Below are 19680 nucleotides of genomic sequence, written 5' to 3'. Positions count from 1 at the left end.
AAAAATTACTTTATCTTCATTTTATCCATGTCTATATTAATTATCTAGTGACATTTACATATGGGTAGAAACAGTACTCAACGTCATCTCATTTATCATCTCGTGGCAAATTTAGATTGTGAGTTCAAAGGAATTATAAGACAAATGATGGGAAAAACACTACAAATCACTATTTTTTAGTATAACCAATATTTTGACAATGTGGTATTTTCAATTTTTAACTTGGTAAAAAAAAATTGAGACTTTTCATTTTGTTCACCAAAAACTTAAAACTGGGCACAGGTCAGGGTGTCCTAAACAAGCCCATCAACCAAAACCTCCTGATATTAGAAAATGTTATTATAATATATGAGTTTAATGTTTCATACTTACTAAAAGCAATCTAAACAACAATGAAGAGCCTGTTCTTTCTTCAGTGTATTCCTTAAATTGTTACTCGTGGCACTAAGCCAACACGTGTATCAATGTGACTACAGTATGACTGTATATATACAACGAGGGGCCATATCAGGGTACGTTTTCTGCATGTGAGGGGTTCACGAGGAGCCATGAACACAAGCATTAGGCGCCTATATTGGCTGTGTGTGTCCTACATTCAAACGGAAGATGTTTTTTTTTTATGTAAGCGTCTTATGGTTCATGGACTTGCACTGAAACAGACGCACACACACACATAAGCCCACACTTATGGGGTGACAGAGTGCACTGGCTGAGCTCAGATGAACCAATGGCAACCTGGGGAAGGAGGAATGTGCATGGCGCTGGTCCAAGAGAGGCCGTCAGAATCCTCAGCAGGCAACCCCGGTTGTCTTAGCGAACACAAGTGTGAGTGTGTGAAAGTCTGTGCATCTGCACAAGAAGGTGGTAGGTGTAGTAACTGTAAAACTATATGAGTATGTATAATTTAACAGACAGTTTGCAATGGATTGCCTTTACATATGTATGGGAAAACACTTTCAGCTCAAAGTTTGTATTGTTATTGTCAGTTTTGTCACATTACAGTATATGAGAAGTTCTTACTCAGTGTCAACCAGCGCACGCAGTCAGGCGCAGGCTCTCCTCACAAGACAACCCCAGTGACAACACACTGATGAGATAAAGTTATCTGCAGTGTTATTGTGGGATGCTTCATCTAAATTCCTTAACAGTTACAGGATGCAGTGAAGCATCTGCAGGCAAAGATTTCACTTGCAAATGGGCAGTTACTACAACCAGCAAGAAGGAGATCTAGGTCCCTAGAGAGGCTACAGAGTCAGGGAGGACACTCACTATACCACCACTCATGCCAAAAATACAGCATGATGTCATGCAGATTCCAATTGTGGACTGCAGTAGAAGAAACAGGGTCATGTGTGCACTTGACTAATGCACAACCACACAAGAAAAAAGGAGAGAGGGGTAAGGAGGGAAAGGAAGAGAGTGATGTGCTGCTTAAAATATTCAATCCTCCTTCCATTAACGAACCGTGTAGGGATGGCAACACGACCTGCACTGTACATCTCGAGAGAGAGAGAGTGGAAGAGAGAGGGGAAAAAAGAAGGAAGAGAGATGGTGCAATGTGGGATCAGACCTCTTTTATCCAGTAGCCTTTAAATCCAGCTCAGCATTTTCTTGGTGATGTCATCTCTTTTTCACTCTCACTTTGCTTTCTCCTTCACCTCCATCTGCTCTCTCCCTCCACCCTTACTGAACTTTCCGTGTCTTGCGCACACATGTTCATCTTCCCTTCCTCCGCAATTACACAACGTGAGGTGCATTACAATACATAAAGCATCATGTTTAAGCACACCAAGATCCTTATAAATCTGGAGCTGCTTATAGTCATCCCAAGTTCAGCTGCACCCAAGTGCAGAGCTAGCTTGCCTGCACACTTCCATATTCCCCTTTCCTTACACCACAGCCACCTTGCGGCAGCTGACACACAACGAGAACACCAAACAAACAAACAAACAAACAAGGGTTAGCATAGACACAACCAGATGGGGGAATGCATGTAGGTTTTTATTGCATGTGAAGTAGAAGGGTGAAAGGAGGGAGGTGGTGGTGGTAGGGTTATATACACACTGTATCTCAGGCACCAAAAGGCAAAGGAAGTGTCTATTTACAATACAGATGTATGTAACTATGAATTTTTTTTTTATAGAGACTCTGTGGTGTCTGTAATGCAGCAATGTGGGTGCCATACAGATATTAATTTTCAATTGTAGTGTGCTTGCATTGTAGTGCTAAATACATTACCAACCTAGGGTACATATTTACTCAGCAGCAATAGTGAAGCTGCAACTGCCCAAAATGTGCATATGAGACATGGTGAGCAAAGGTTTTATGCGTGTGTTTCTGTCTCTCCGCTGAGTGAGAATCTATGTCTTTGATGTAAAGGAAAACTCTTAAAGGCTAGTTAGAAATTGCCGGCAACCGTGTGGACAAATATTTGCAATCTCCAGACGTGTCTGTCGGCTCAGGGGATCCATGCAGAAGAGACCTGCTTTATATCAAACTATTCAACCATAGAACCTGAAATCTGTCTAACAGCTGACCTGCAGGACGTGCGGAAGAACAAAAATCATCATTTACCATCAGATCCTGATTCGACCGTGCGTGAGTGGATTTGCTGTCACTGTGCCATGCACGTAAATGCACTCATCAATTTTATTTTCTAAATCCCATTTCAGTTTGAACCACTCCATTTACCAAAAAATGTTGACTCTTTATATTGTGGACCTATCTTAAACCAATCTGTGGACCACTATAAACATTTTGCTCACTTCTAAAAGAAATATGTGGAGCTCGGCTCTAAACGTGTGGTGTGAGGTGACGAGCCACAGGACTGGGCTACAGCTTTGGCACTATGCTTACACCTTTGAGCGATCCATGCACACTAATTATGCATTTGTTTCAAATAAAGGAACACTCTTAGTGTCACAGAATCACAAATTGAAGCCTGCTTCTTTCAGTGTTAAATATAGTGGAATTTTGCATTAAACTGCCTGCAGAAAAATGTGGTAAACCATGTTTGCATGATTCATTTGAATACTTCCCTCCCTAAATTCTGCACTCTGAAACATAAACTACAAACAGGCCCACATATGCAATAAGCCCAGTATAAAAAAAATAGATGTCAGTGTTTTCAGTTACAAAATTGACAGACCTCTTTAGGAAATATGACATGGGGTTTTGCCCTCAGGAAATCTGGCCCTAAAAATGTAAGTCATGGTGGAACTGTTCAGAGGACGTTACATCAATAACCCACTCCTTCTAGCATATGACTTTGTCTTTTTCTGTTTATCAGTTAATGAGTTGTTCCTGTTTACTTGTCTTTTTTAAAGACCTGAAATGACTCAGAGACATTTAAGTGTGTGAGCAAGAGATGAGCTCATTAACCGAGTGTGTCTCAATGTGCAATGTCTCTGCAGTTAAAAACATAAAAATAAAAATGTATCCCCAATACTACATAACCACCACTGTCAGCAGGCCTTAAACAGAGATTTAATGTTAGCGACTCACTGTCAGATTATTGTTAACAGTTGCTGTTAATGTACCAATGCATGTGTGTGACTGTAGAACAAACAGGGCTTCCCCGTGACAAAGAACAAGAGGACAACAGGAACAGATAATTACTTGAAAAACACCACAACTTGATTTCCCAACTTTCATGTGGGGTCTGTTCAGGCCAGGGGGAGAGCGAGAAAAGGAATTTGGACTCTCTCTCAGTTGGTTAAGCAGCTGTTTCTCTGGAGGTTCAGGTTGGGCAACAAGAGAGCAGAGCAAAGAAAGAAGAAAATAAAAAAGTGAAAAAGTGAGAACAAGGGAAAGAGTGAGAAACGGAGGGGCTGTGTAACTGGAGTCTTGTTTCATTCCAAATCAGATTGCTTTATAGTAACACAGGGGGTGAGTGGTTCCAGGCAGCAGACAAAGGGCCAACAGGATCAATATTGACATTCTCCTTAGTGATAGATGAGTTGGCTGGGTGAGGTCAGGGACTGGACCTTTGTATTAGCCAGCGAGCATTAGTGGTCACGGCTGGGGGACACTTACAGTAACCTTGGCCTTTCAGTATAATGGAGGGTCTGAGGGTGCCCAGGAGAAGTCCCTCCCTTTTATGGGCTTTATTACCGTAACAGAGCTCCATCCTCCACTGGCCCGATTCAAACACAGATCATTACTTTGTCAAAACAGCTACCAGACCACATTGGCACTTGTGCAGCAAACAGAATCTCAAGGTGGCTGTTTTTCAACACAGCAGTCGTGGGAGATGAAGAAAGGACAACACAAGACAAAGCAGAGCAAGTGACTGTTTATTAGGTCTTATTCCAACAGCATGTACAATAGGACAGATTCACTGGTAAGTCTTGCACGGTAGGCAAAGATACACACACAGAGTACAATCTTTTTCCAGAGTTACGGCAAGATGGGCTACCACAAAATGCTGCAATATAACCCTCCTGTAATTTCCATGTGCTCGCTTTGCTCAAACATTTTAATTGTTGTTTACCTTAAGTGGTCAATTAATCCAAGGCAAACTCATAAAAGAGAGAAGGCTGTGGGCTGCCCAGATAGTCAGATCCAACTAGCCTAAGAATAATGGCTACTAGGGACATCACAGTCATTGGTGGGAAAGAAGAAGATCATAGTGGAGGGATGAGCATAATAGGAAAAACACAGTAGGGGCGCAGGGAGAAAACCTCTGAAACAAAAAAAAGAGAGAGAAACAAAGCGAGGAGGTGCAGTTACACTGTTGCCAAAGAGATGGTGGTAAAAAGGAGAGGAGGTGGGAAAAGTAGAGTGTGAGGAGGAAGAGAAGAGGTCATCTGAGGTGATAGAAATTTGGTGGGTTGGGTTCATCAAAGATGGAGCTTGGCCACTCTCCTCCTCCTCGGATTCTGTTCTGGCTCGGGTTACTCAGTTGACGCCTCGCAAACACAAACACACACACACACACACACACACACACACACGAAACACATGGCTGCAGTCTCCCACGCACATGCTCGTTCTTCTTTCATGCATACTTATAAGTGTTTCTTACAGAAACAGAAGTGTCATCAAAATATTGTAAGTCAATGCATGTTGATCCCTATGAAATGCACACATACACACACATAGTCTGTCAGTCTGTCTCAGAGTCCAAACCACTCGGTGACCCCTCCTCTCCTGGGGTCGAGTTTCTGCCTCTGCTTTTCGTCCTCCATGAACTTCTCCTGCATCTCCTCCATAGAGCCCTCAGCCGGTGCCCGCTCTTTTTCTGGGAAGATGTCAGGAAAAGTAAATGTCTGGCCCAGCGCCTGATGAGGAGGTAAAGACAGAAAGCACAGAGAAAAAATTTAGCTTAAAAAATACTGTGTTCTTACTTAATGAGAGAAATCGGTTGTTTGTTAAGACTCAAAAACCATCAATCTTGTAAATCCCTTTCTGTGCAACAAATATGTCAAACTGCACCTTCCTAAAATAAATCACATTTCTTTGCAAAAATGAAGGAGAGTGTGTCACCATTCTCGCTCTGTTACTCTTCAAATGACACAGACACTCACTCACTCTCTTGTCTTTAGTTTCTCCAACTTTCTCCCACATTTTAGCTCTCCTCTCCTGTCCATTTCTCTGGTCTTGATTTATTCAGAGGGAAAAGATGGTATCCATTATTTATTCCATACTAACCCATTTCTAGCCATAGCTAATGCATCTCTGGCAAAATGTAGCCTGTGTCATGTTGCCATAGAGTACAGTACAGACAACACACATATGCATGCATGTGCACTCACTTGCACACAAGTGCGTTCACACACACAGAGACAGGTCATGCATGCAGACATGCAAACATATCTACAGCCTGTCTCTCTGAGCGTCCCTCGTGGACACCTGGCAACAAGAATTCAGTTGAGACTGATAACAATAGAGTCAAAGGATCAAATGAGGGGAAAATGCAAGAACATGTCATTTTTATCACAGGGCATTTACATGTTAAGCAAAGTGCTATAACTTAGTAGTTTGCCCAACAACAGTAGAACATCTACAAGAGAAATATAAAAACCCAATCCTCAATATATTTGTCAATACATCTAAAACACTAAAAGAACCTACATGATCAATTCTCTCATAGAATCAAATTACAGTGAATCACAGAGAAAATAACCTTCACCCACAAGAGTTATATATCTGTGCTTAGTTACATCTGAAACCCATTCTTAACTCTTCTCAGTTGAACCCAGACACCCCGGGCTAAGGCCACACCACTACAGTCGACCCCCGGAATTCACGGGGATTAGGGACCACAACTGCCCGCGAATGGCTGAAATCCGCAAACCGGAATTTGCGCATTGTTTGGCAAATCTTTTTTAAGAAAAAAAAAACCAAAACAAAACAATTTACTGATATTTTGGTGTTTTTACATTAATGTTAATATTTGAAAATTAGTAAATATTTTTTTAATCATAAGAAATGTATTTAGTCACTACAATAAAATGAAAATAAAAAATATTTTAGCGCTATAGAAATCCGCGAATCCACAAATACTGAACCGCGAATAGGCAGGTGGTTGACTGTATTGCCACTGCTGTAACTACAATTGATAAACAATAATTAAAATCTACCGAAAAGGTGCTTTTCACTAACCTCAAACAGTGCATACAAACCTAAATTATAGGTTAGAACATGACTACGGTACACACAGATCAAACTAAATGTACTGGATGCTGGGGAGCACTGTGACAGTTCTGTTTTAAAGCTAGCAAGAAACAGCAGAAAACATAGTGGTAGACGAAGCCGTCTGGGTGAAGCAGGAGCATTTCTTCATAAAGACAATTTCCCAGGAAAGGCATTTCTACTCTACCTGAGCCCTCAAAGAGCTTTAAACAACTTACCTCATTCACCCATTCATATAAGCACTTTTTTGTGCTTTTTCTAAGCAAGTGCCTTTCTATCTAACATTCACAGACATTCATACGGCAATATTGAAACACCGACCTTCTGATTAGTAAATGACCTGTTCTACCTCCTGAGCTACAGCCAGCACTGTACCCACCCCTGCACCCGGGCAAGAAGACACGATACCTGGATGCAGCTCGTCTGTGCCAATTACTCAAATTCTTGTTTTGTCTGAAACTCACACATCCATTTCTTAATAACCGTTCGACATTATATAAGTTTTAAAACTTTAAAAACGTAGCAGAACTTAGAGCTGCATGTCATCGGCATAGCAGTGGATGTAATATTGTCTCCCTGTCTAATGTGACACAGCGGCCACACACAAAAAAAGACAGGTCCCAGTATAGACCCCTGGGGGATTCCACAGTTCAGTGCACAGTATTGAGAGCTGCGGTCACTAATGAAAACAAAAAATGTGTCTGGCACAACGATACAATCAGACAATGGTTCTTGTCACAACCTACCTGCAAGAAACAGGTAACAGAAAAAGCAAAACACAAGGCCAGCCCACTGGCCGTCACATTCTGCTTGCCAAAACTGCTGCAGAGGACTGATAAAACAAAACACTGTATCAACTGCTGCACTGAGTAGTACTAGAACAGAACATTCACTACTATCAGCAGTTCTTAAGATATCATTTGTAATCCTAATAAACACGGCATCACTTCTTTGATGCTACATAAAACCTAACCTTTTCAAAGATACTGTTATGATGTAATGCTTCAACAAGCTGTAGACAGACAATCTTAAAGTGTTTTGCTATAAAAGGTAACTTGTTATCCAACTACTCTGTGGTAGCCCAAACCTGTGGATAGCTTTGAGGGAGCTATGAGGCAGCTGAGAAATCAAGTTTTTGGTTGTGGCTCCAGAGGAAGGATAGCAGTTTGGGTAAAAACCAAAAGGCAGCTATAGGGGATGGCAAGGAATCATCACCTACATGTCCTCCTGCCTCCAGCTGATGACCCTGCAACTGACATTCTAGGAGTGGCAGAGGTGTGACAGGATTAGTGCCAAAGCAGGAGAAACACCTCAGCCGTACAAGAATCTACTACTGCTGCCACCACTGCTATTACTGTTGCTGCTGTTACTGTGTTTACTACTTTAATTACTGGTACTATCCATCACTATTGCTACTGTGACTGCAGCTGTTGTTGTCATCAAATTAACCAAATCTACTTGCACATAAAAGCTGAGCAAGGGAGAAAGTAAAACAGTGAAACACAAACAGTTTAATTGGATCCAGTAAAAAGAATTTTGCAGAATTCTACATTACCACTTACCGTCTACCTTTTTTCCCCACCTGATCTATGTTATTCTTCCATATTTGCTCTTTTAACACCATGAAATTATGACGAACATCATGTAATTATACAGATAACCTTGTTGTCCCGTCTTTACAAGTGCTTACTTCTAGATGACCACAGAGCACGCACACCAAACCCAGTCAGAGTTTATGCACACTTGTAAATATTCATACTAATAGATTATTCTGTAAGTCTCATGTATCTTTGTGATGTGCTGTTTGGGGTTTCCAAAAAAATGAAAATAAAGATCATTAAAACTGTAGTTTACACTATCAGATTCCACTTCATAATAAAATCCACTTAAATGACTCAGATGTATCAATTATTATGTGTAGAGGCCTGCTACAATAAAAAATAAATTGTTTCAATGAACACAATTGTCAATCAACTAAATATGTGAAACATTCTGTATGGGGTCAGTGTGTAGGCGTTAAGGAATGGTCTGGCTCTGATGTGAATGTTACTTTGTCTGTCTCCAACCCCCAAAATACCAAGAGAAACATGCATATAATTGCTGCAAAGCATAGTTTAATTCCCAGAGGGAGAGGCAACATGAAGCTAAAGATGCAGAATGAATCCGACTGTGTCTACTGTAAAAATAGCCGCGAATAAGGACAGCCTATAGCATTTTGGCCAATATGCTAAAATTTGACATAGTCCAGCAACTGGTAACTGCTGATAGATTTCAGAGTCTGCACAGTGGTGTGAAAAACTAGCAACAAACAACAAGCTTACCAAGTACAAGCTCCAGTAAGCTTATTAGTTCATAATACTGTTGGGCATGAGAATGGACCCTCCACAATGGTCTTTGTTCTGCAGCACTCGACTTGGACTATATCAGTGGTTCCCAAACTTTTTTCGTTAGGCCCCCCTTTGTTTTACAAGAAGAATCTTCGCGCCCCCCCAACACCTAATCCCCCCCCGCACAAACACATCCTCCAACCACACACACCCATATTTTGTTTTCAAACTCCATTGCGGTTTATTTCACACCTCAAACATTTAGTAAACAACTACATGAATAAAAGTAATCTGCAATAAATTACAGGTAGCAATGAAATAAACTACTAACTCTTTTACGCTACGTCCACACCTACACGGGTATTTTTGAAAACGCAGCTGTTTCTGTGCGTTTGGGCCTTTCGTCCACACGTAAACGGCGTTTTGAATCACCGAAAACGGAGGATTTTTTAAAACTCCGTATTTGCGTTTACGTGTGGACGAGGAATACAGAGTTCGTCACGCAACGTCAAAGGTATGTGCCTTTTTTCACGTCACGCTGTGCGCCACGTTATTGTTTACATGAGATGAATTTCTACAATGGCAGATAGAGACAAAATACTGTTAATCTATCTGCAGTTTTTACACGCTTACATATACACACGCAGTTACTGTCCCTCCATTTAGAAAGGCAGAGGAGTCACGGTGTGATTATTTTACGTGTAGTTGTTTTTTTCCTGTGTAATAATATTCAACATTGCTATCAATACATTTTACAAAAAATGCCTCTCTGTGCAAAATGGGTTCAAAAACATAAACAACTGTGGGATACTGTTTGTCTGTGATTTGAACCGGGGGAACAAATTGTGGCAGGATCAGCCTGATGTTATTTGTATCCCGCTGTAACTTTACTGTATAAAGAGCTAACATCTCCAAAATGTCAGGAGTAGCTAGTCATTACAAGAAGTGTTTGTGAACTAAAAATCAAGAATGTGGGATACTGTTTGTCCGTGATTTGGAGAGCCCAGCACGTGCTCCCGACGCAGGGGAAAGTAATTCTGTCGCAGAGACCTACCTCGGCACTTGTGCAGGTGAAGCTGAAGGGAAGATATGCTTCATCATATTTTCTAGTCTTTGGCTTGGAAGGAAGTTGGTTTGGAAACATATTTGGCGATGCTTCATCTCCTGCTTTGCGTTTGTGTGGGAGACCCGTCAAAAACATGTCCATTATGCTAGCAGTGTCCAAGCATCCTTTTCTTTTTTCTTTTCATACGCGCCCCCCCTAGGGGGCGGGCCCCACACTTTGGGAACCTCTGGACTATATGATCACAGTTCTCCGTGGCATTACCTGACAAAACCCTGAATTTCCAAGTGTCCGTGTACAACTCCTTACACTGCTTAATTCAATTCAATTCAATTTTATTTATATAGCACCAAATCACAACACCAGTCGCCTCAAGGTGCTTTATATTGTACAGTAGATCGTACAATAATAGATACAAACTTATGATGCTTAACGCAACAAAAAGTAAAGCGTTACCAACAATTCTGTATTAAATGAATTGTTTTTAATGAGTCAGACTAGTAAATCAAAAACGATTTCAACTGACGAACACTGGACATTAAAAATTACCAAATTTGTTCAAATTCCTGCATCTTGAGTTTGCAGTGATTGTGTTATGTGTAGAGTTACAGAGCTGAAACAGCAAAAGCACAGCTGTGGTCTTTCTTTGTGTATATGGTAATTTTGTCAGTGTCACAAGATTAAATTCTGGCGTGTCTTGCCCAAGTCATTATCCCTGTTTTTGATTAGCACTCAAGCACCAAACCCCAGAAAATGGTATTTGGAAAAGCCAGAGTAACTCCATCCAACTATCCAAAACACATTATGGAAACTGCTATTTTGGTAGGATACTTCACACAGGCCTGAATTCATGTTACTCTCAACATGTGGCCATTTGGGTCTGAATTCTGATACCAGATTTGAGGAGTGCCTGGAGAAAAACATGCACAACCTTCAATCAAAAGCTACCCTGTTCTTCTGTTTCAGTCTTGCGGCAACAATTGCATTTCAAACTACAGGAGGTTTTCTAGTGAGTGCAGTATAACAGTAAGAGATGACTGTGCAAAATAAGTCAGGCACAGGCAGAGAACTGCCAAACACCAGAGAAACACCTGGAAAACGCCAGTACAGCCAAGGTCTTCAGTGTCTCGCTGCACTCTCGCACACTGCCATCGAGGAATCCAGAATCCAGAACGCAAACACTGGATGAGGCCAAAGGAAGTTTTCTTGCAGGAGTAAGAGAAGGAGAAAGGAGAAGGAGGTCAAAGGGAGAAAAATGGGGCTAGAGTATGCGAGGAAGTAAATGTGACAGGAAAAAGATGAAAGTAGGAGGTGACGAAGGAAGGGGTCTACCCCAGTCCTATAAACACAAGAGCTCACAACAACATGAACAATGAAGCAGTGAATGAAACAAGACTTCACCCGACCTGAACCAAACATTGTCGCATGACAATTCCCAGTTATACAGAACAGTTCTGGGCACCTTATGTATACAGACAGTGAAGATTAATACCAGCCTCGGAGAGCCCGATTCACAAAAACAACAAAGCCCCAAGACTGAAATCAACAAAGAGCTGAGACTTGTTAAACAAGTCTTATTGTTGGCAGCAGGCCGCGCCCTGTGTGTGTGCGTGCATGTATGTCAACCGTCTGCTGGACACATTTCCGCAGTGAGAGAAAGTGTTGGCAGAGAGGATTCATACTTTTGTTTGAAATGTATACATCGCACCACAGCAGAGGCAAACCCCCAGTCTCATCCATCTCCTTGCGCTCTGAGCTAAAACGATCTTTCCTGTGTGTCTGTCTGACTTTCTGTGTATCTGAGTGAGAGAGGGAGTGTGTGTATGACTGCATATTGAGTGATTTATGGTGATGACCTAGTCCTGGCCAAAAAGGACAAAAGTGGAGAAAGAGGCAATATTATTATGTGTATTTCTCTTTCACATTTGTCCCTCTAAGGGTTTTATTTCTGGTACTCGTTTAGTTCCTAGATGACAAACTGAAGGAGGCGTATTTTCCCTCTCCCTACATCTTTGCCATCTTCAACGTGCTCCCAGTTGACTCAAGCTGCCATCCAGGAATATTGGGAAGCGATCCCGTACTGCCATGCAATGTAAACATACTCCTCTTACGCACATGAACAATCCATTACAACACAGTTTTCCTCTCAATGGGGAAAAGAAAGAAATGGGTGGTGGGGGGGTAAATGTTGTCATTGACTCATTACCAAACCGTTTCACTTTTCCCATCTGTAGGTACATGTATACTTTTTTATTAAGCTCTAATTCAGTGCCTTGTTTTGCCCCAGGAACTGTGCATTTAGACTGTCAGTCTGGCCAGTGTCACATTTCGGGACCACTGTCAGAGATTTAACCAGTTGGTGGGGGCAGCTGTCAAATTAGGAAAAACAACTGGTGTGAACATGTTTTCTTAACCGCTACATTGAGGAGGAACTGAACTGCTTGCATGTAGTTCGTGTAAGCCTCCCAGGCAACACTGTACTTGAGTGAAATGACCCCATCTGAAACCTGAGTTTGTTGAATCCATATGTGCGCTCGTACACATACACAAAGTCATGCACACGACCTAAGTAACCCTCTTTGCTGACCCCAGAGATGGGAAAACAGAAGACTAGGCGAGAGATAAAAAGAAACTCATAAAGGACAATTATTCAGTTCGATCGACCTTTCCTATTGATCTGTGACAAACTGAGCATGCAGTCATAGCTTAAAAACAGCTTTAAGAATTTTTTTTGTTTTTAAAATTGACTCCTTATGGGTGCATTATTAAAACAGTTGGAGTAAGTGTCCTTTAAGAAGAGGGGGAGAAAAAAACTGAAATTAATTCAGGAAAAAACGATGGCTGTTATATTTAACTATAAAATATGAAAGCCACAGTGGATGGATATGTTCAAGTGTCTGATGAAAACAGGAAAGTGCCAGGTCAGTAAAGTGACACTTTACCAGCCTAGAGCTGAATAGAACATTATGGCACAGTCGCACACTGAAGGCAGCGAAGGCTAATTCAACCTGCTTCTCTGGACTGTGACCAGACTTCATGATGTGAAAGATGATATGTTAAGATTTAGATCCCTCTGACTGCTAAGGATAGAATAAGAACTATGCCACGACTAATAATAATAATAATAATAAAAAAGAGGTTTGATTACTAAACTCCATTGAGGTAAGTTAGATTTCATTTTCCAATATCACAAATCCACAAAATAGCCTTTTTCATATCAAATTTTATGTCCTCTGAAATGAAAGAAGCATGGAGCAACATTTTATTACTTTAAAGACTGTTTAACAGCTGTAAAACTACTCTCCAGGTCAAATAGTGACTTCCATTCAGATAATCTCAATAAAATCCATGTGAAAAGATCTTCTAACCACTCTTTTACAGCCTGAGATCAGCATTTCTTTTGTGCTCTCTCAAAACATCAAGCACCAAGAGTTATTATGGAGCTAAATAAGTTGTGACTGCGAGGTGGGGGTCAAGTACACCAACTTCTTGGATGACCACACTTGACCGAGTTAAAGAAAAAGGAGTTCTTCAGGTGGTTATACAGCCTCAGAGGGCTTTAAATGGTCTGAAAATCGAAACTGAGCCATTAATGCCAGCTCTTATACACTGCCAGAAAAACAATCCCCTCATTTGATAGGGGACACAAAGATAAACCGATAAGCTACAAAATCACTTACAAGTGAAAAGAATAACACGGATCATCTAATTACAATGCTGAGAAACCCTAGACCAGGGCATGTAGCTTTTATGTTGCCATGTACCACAGATGCAATTTAATGTTGCAGCTCGTTGATATTGAGCTAATCAAAAATCAAGCACATGTAGACAAATGCTAATAAAGTGAGAGAGAAATCTGGGCCATGAAGAGGCGGAGAGGTGCTGACAAGACGGTGAGAGGCAGTGGCTTATGTGGCTAGAGAACAATGTGGTGATGTGAGGTAAACCACATACCATGATGAGGTAAACTGTAGCAAAGGACAGACACATCTTGAATAGTGGTGTGTGTACATGTGTGCAGAAGGCGTTTAAGAGACACTATCCAAAGAGGCTGATAGTGATTTTTAAGGTGGAATTTAAGAGTTGTGAGCCTGTTTTCTTTCATCTTAAATACAGCCGATATAATTCCCACTTCATAAATACAAGTGAAAAGGGGCTTTTAAACAAAATTTAGAAAAGTAAGTAAAGTAAAAATCATTGATAATAATTATAGTTTAATTTCTGACTATGGAAAAAACAAACAATAGTGTCACTACTGAAATGAGGTACCAGCAGAAGCATTATACTGCAGTATTAGTGACATATCCACTGCCACAGCGTTAACCACCTAAAAGTAAAGGTATACCATGACTGCTGTTTAATGATTTCTTGATATCTTCAAATAATGAAACGGAAAAAATATTTTCTACTTGTGAAGTTGTATCTTTGATAAGACTTTTCAACCAGCTGCTTAAAGTCATTGCATCAGTAATGAATAACATGCACCATTTGCTCTTCCTGTCATATGGAGTGCAGCTAGCAATGCTCGGTGGAGTCATCTGTTTACATTTGGGTTGCAGATCACCAGCTGTTAGAATCTCCTCCTTTGAAGCCTGGTTGTAGTCATTGGTGGGGTTTTTATTTTTTTACCTCAAGTGCTTTGTTGTTTCCAGCTTTTTGAAAAGCACTCTGCTTTGTTAGAGGGAGTTGAAATAGGTCCATTTTTGCCAAATGGTCATTTGAGGCCATCACATGGCTCTTGCTTTTAGACATGCCTGGACATGTCTCCTTGGGAATGTAAATACCTGGAATTTACATTCTGTGCTATCATAGATATGGCAGCATGGTGCTTATCACTGTTGCCTCACATTAAGAAGGTCCAGGGTTTGAATCCCATACAGGCATGGGCCTCCCCATGCATGTATGGGTTCTTTCCAGGTACTCTCAGCTTAGGTTAATTGGAGATTCTAGATTGCCCGTGTCTGTCTATGCGTTAGATCTGCGAAAGACTGGCGACCTGTCCTGGGTGTACCAATTTTCGCCCTGTGGTAGCTGGTATAGGTTCTAGCTGCCCTGCGACCCTGAACTTGATAAGCAGAAGACGATGGATGGATGATCGCAGATGATATGATTTGACATAGCCCTACTCATAATAGACCCTTTGATCTATTTTTATGTGAAATAACGCTTCATACTTTTCCTATTGTTTTATATAAAAGAACAACACTGTCAGGTTGTAAAAAACAAACAAACAAACAAAAAAAACCCCACACACTTAAAGCGAAACTCATTTGTAATAGACCAACAGTAATGACACCAACTTGGAAAGCCTTCAAGACATCTATAGTGTTGCAAATATTTTCTTTGTGTTTCGCTGTGCCTAAATATAGTAGGTCTATAGTAGGTCAATGTGTTATCTAAGGATGTTTTCCCACGTGCACAGTATGGTTTAAATGGTTCAACTGTTAGTGTTTTAGTGCAACGTCCAAGGTAGTGTCATTAGCATAAAAAGCATTTCTACTGAGATGAACTGGGGAAATCACCTGAAGTACTAGTTACAATACCTTTCACTACCAAAATCGCCAAAAAATGTTTTCTCTCTCTTGTTGTTGTTTTCTTTAATACCACAGGTGAAAAACTATACATGGTAAATACGACTAGTGCAATAAAAGCATATTTTGGGTTATGGTGACATAACCCAAAATTGGCATTGTCATTGTGAAATCAGCTATGCTCTAAGAGCTAAAATGTTTGCAACAGCTAATGTAAAAATAGATACTTTAGACGTTGTGGTAATGTTAATGAGATATTCTGCAACCACCCTAACATTTTCTGTGTCTTTAACTTGCGAAAATATAATGTTATCATGCCAAATAAACAGTCTGCCACCATCATGGTATCAATTTGGGTATCAAGAATATCACAGTTCTACTGGTATATTTCTTCTACATGTAAGAAATGGCAACTTCAAACATTTCGGACATAATTCCACAGTTCATGTATAAAACACAAGATGAACAGTGCATTTTCATCTGCAATTACAGAGAGTAAATGGTCAAAGCAAACTAGGCGAGGCAGGAAAGGCAATGGAACAGGGCAGGAGAAGAGATGTAGCCAGATGATTGTAAATGGCTCCTGCTGCCTGGCTCCTGGGTGTGCCACACATTCACTCTCACTTTATCTCATTGACACACACACACACACACACACACACACACACACACACACACACACACACACACACACACACACACACACACACACACACTCTCTTCTGTCCAAATCTCTTGGCAATAAACAGTTCCAGGAACAGTAACATTAAGTAAGGAGAGTGGGGATGTAAAAGAAGTAGGTATTAAAAGACAAATTAAATAGCACCCAGGAAAGACAGCGAAATTAATATAATTTTGTGTGAAAACATACGAACAAAATTAAGTTACAATATATTACTTTAGTCAGTGAAAAGTCTAAAACAAATAATCACTTTCAATGAAAAACAGATGAAGTGTAGAAACCAAGAGTACTTTGCTATGGCTTAATTTAAGGTTATGACCCTCAGCCTCCCTCCAATTACAATAACATCTCCTCCACAGCCCTGGAATGGCCAAATTACTTGGTCAGCTTTGGCAAGCAGTAGTATATGTCCTTGCGTGCCTCATTGTCATTCCTACTAATATTATGTCCTACCTCTACTGTTAATTCAACCATACAGAAAATGTCAAATCCATTTGTTGGATAAGAAGAGATCTAAAACCCTTGTGTATACTTGACTTTGTGGACCAGGAGTAAAGAACATTGGTGAACATTGCCTCTAGTGTCCAACTGAAAATACTTTAAGATTGATCGCTGAAACCCTCTGACATACTAGTGTAGGACATCCAGTAATACATAAGCACATACTTCTGCCCAGAGACAAATGGAGGGCGTGAGTGAGAAAGTGCATGTGTGCACGTGCGCATGCATGATAGGTTTCATGCCTGGGCATGTCTGCTCCCAGCCTGCTACTGGAGACATTGGAGCCTGGTAACAGAGCTCTCAGGAAAATATCATCACTACCTAAATACACATCCAGCCACCCACAAAGACGTTCACATCAATCTGATCTCAAACTGGACACTCAGATGATAATAGCAGAAGTAGCAGCAACAGCAGTGCGCTCACACACACACACACACACAAATATATCTGTCCATATTAACAATAATGACCAACAACTAACTGAGTTCGATTTCTTCAGTTTTTCCACCATCCTCCATCATACCTTAAAGCCATATTACGCCTAAACCTTGCCCATCTCTACTGTTGACCCCCATTACAGACATGCAGAAGCATATACATAAACAGCTGTTCACCATCATTATCCCCTGCATGTATGTCAGTCACCCCCACAACCCCCTACAATGTACCCCATTTCGATTGCCAACACTTGTAAACAACCCCACCACACACACACCCCTTCTCAAGCATCCCTTCCACCTACCCCACACCCTCCCAGCCCTAGACCAAACTATCTAGGCTACCAAACACAAACACAGCTAGACCCTTGCACAAAAACCAACACACTCACCCCTACATGCACATGAACATAAACATCCCGGCGTTGCCCCTGCCCCACTCCCTCACTCTGAGGAATGTGGGGACCAGCTGGTCGAGAAAATAAAAAAAAAATGTAGAAGCATACCAAAACAGGAAATACATCAGCACAGGCCTATCAGAACATGTTATCAAGCCGGTGGCAGCACCGCTGAGAACACGGGTGGCGCCGCGTGCTGATTGGCTGATCAAAGTGGCAGCTGTGTCATTACAGGTCTAGAGGTCAGGGGTAATCAAGAAAAGGTTACGAGCATGCACGCTTGTGTATGGGTCGGTGTGTATGTCTGTGTTGCCATGGCTATCTAAATAAGGGGAAACTGGAGAGAATGTGGAAGGAAATGAGGGTGAGAAGAGAAGATGCTGCAGAGAGAGATAAAGCAAAAGTAAATAGAAAACAACAAAAGAAAAGACAGGAGACAGAGGCTGTAAGAGCCCTGAAGACTATTCATATAGCTCAAGTGAGCCGTTGATTTGTTGTGAGATTTGTTTGTCACGCCAAATTACTATAGCACTGTGCTTTTGAGAGTTTCCATTGTGTTTTCATGATAATAATTAAACCTGCCCTATGCAAATCCATCTACAGTACAGTCACTGCATTAACACTTAAAGCATCTAAAATGAATTGGACATAAGAGTCAAACATGTGAAGGCACAACTAAGAGCCTCCACTATGGTCATTAAAATAAAAAAAAATTAAATAAAACTAAAAAAAGAAAAGGTTTGCGTGTGAGATTCCTAGACCCTGCTCTGCTCTCTATAATTCATGTTCTCTCTCTACTGAGCTCTTATGAAACCTGCACACACACACAGCCACACACTCTCGCTCAAGATTTTACTTAGGGGTAGAATTTTCCAAATCAAGACATACAGGGAGATGGGGGGGCCTTAAAGAGAAGCCTGATTGCCAAGAAAAGCTTCTGCTTTCATAATGCTCACCACCAGCATACACACATGTCTGTGCATACATATATATGTAAACACACTAATTAGTAGATAAGCTTATGCCTTCCTTTAGATGATTTATGTGCCTACAATGCTGACAGATACAGTTATGCACACGCAAGGATGCAAGACTGTAGATAAATTGAAAATTAATTTATCGCGTTTGTTTTTAATTATTATAAAGACTTTAAAAAAGCTTCTGTTACGTCAACTGTGTGTCATAGCTCAGTGCACTCTTCTGATACACTAAAAGCATTAGATATATCTGACATTCTCGATTCAATCTTTCAGGCGGTCGATTCCTTTATGTTTTGAGTAATTGCGCAGATCTGTGCTTCATATGTAGGAATATGACAAAAGTCATAGTGGCACTGTATATGACTCACTGTGAGCTTTTAATTTAAACCCTCAATGCCATTCTAAATAAATGTGGACAAATCTGGTTTCTTATTTCAGCTGTCAGTTGGAGAATTAATGGTCAACTCTCCTCAGAAAGGTGAAAAAATGAATAGCCCATTAAAAAAAAAAAAAATACAATTCTTTAAATTGAATATTTGGTAAGAAACCATGATTCAGCATAGCACCTAAGGCCTCGGTATGCGTTTAAAGTTAACTTCTGTGCTCCATGGCCTATCATATAGGAGAAAATTCTCACAAGAATTACTAGAGGTACAAACTGAATTGAAATTGCATTTTCGATAAATCATCCCACCCAAAGGGGAAGATGAGACCGCCTCGGGGGGGAAAAGTGCAGAAGTTAAAAATGTTAATTGGCGTGATAAGCAAGGGTGAGGCCGTACAGAGAAGGGAAGGAAGCAAAGCGGCAGACGGGCAAGGCTGTGTGAGGAAAGCCTGTGTTTGCGTGACAAGGTGAAAAGGAGGAAGAGGGAGGGAAGGAGAATGGGAGCTATCATGATCCAAATAGTTGAAAATAATAAAATTCCACACAGATAAGCAAGATTTCCCTCAGCTTCACTGCCTGATTCAGCACCTCCAGTCCCATAGAACAGGGCTTCACTCAGAGTGGAGAACAGGAGGGGAGGGGCTGGGGGTCAGAGGGGTTTGCAGCAACCCATCCTGTACCCCCCCTCCATCACCACCCTTTATCCTAGCCAGATACACACAGTTGCACATATATGC

The 19680-nt window shown here is 41.0% G+C and overlaps 1 protein-coding gene across 1 annotated transcript in view; it reads right to left on the bottom strand.

The window, feature by feature from the left end:
• Nucleotides 1-4279: 4279 nt before the first annotated feature.
• mrpl23 (mitochondrial ribosomal protein L23) overlaps nucleotides 4280-19680 on the bottom strand; it is a 44376-nt gene continuing 28975 nt past the window's right edge. The window contains exon 5 of the mRNA XM_063481208.1: nucleotides 4280-5282. Coding sequence (XP_063337278.1) covers nucleotides 5118-5282 — 165 coding nt within the window. The 3' untranslated portion in view covers nucleotides 4280-5117. The remainder of the gene's footprint in view (nucleotides 5283-19680) is intronic.

The sequence above is a fragment of the Pelmatolapia mariae genome, linkage group LG7 (genome assembly GCF_036321145.2).
Source record: "Pelmatolapia mariae isolate MD_Pm_ZW linkage group LG7, Pm_UMD_F_2, whole genome shotgun sequence".
NCBI lineage: Eukaryota > Metazoa > Chordata > Actinopteri > Cichliformes > Cichlidae > Pelmatolapia > Pelmatolapia mariae.
Note: the sequence above shows the minus strand (reverse complement) of the source record. Positions and strands in the feature narration are given on the sequence as shown.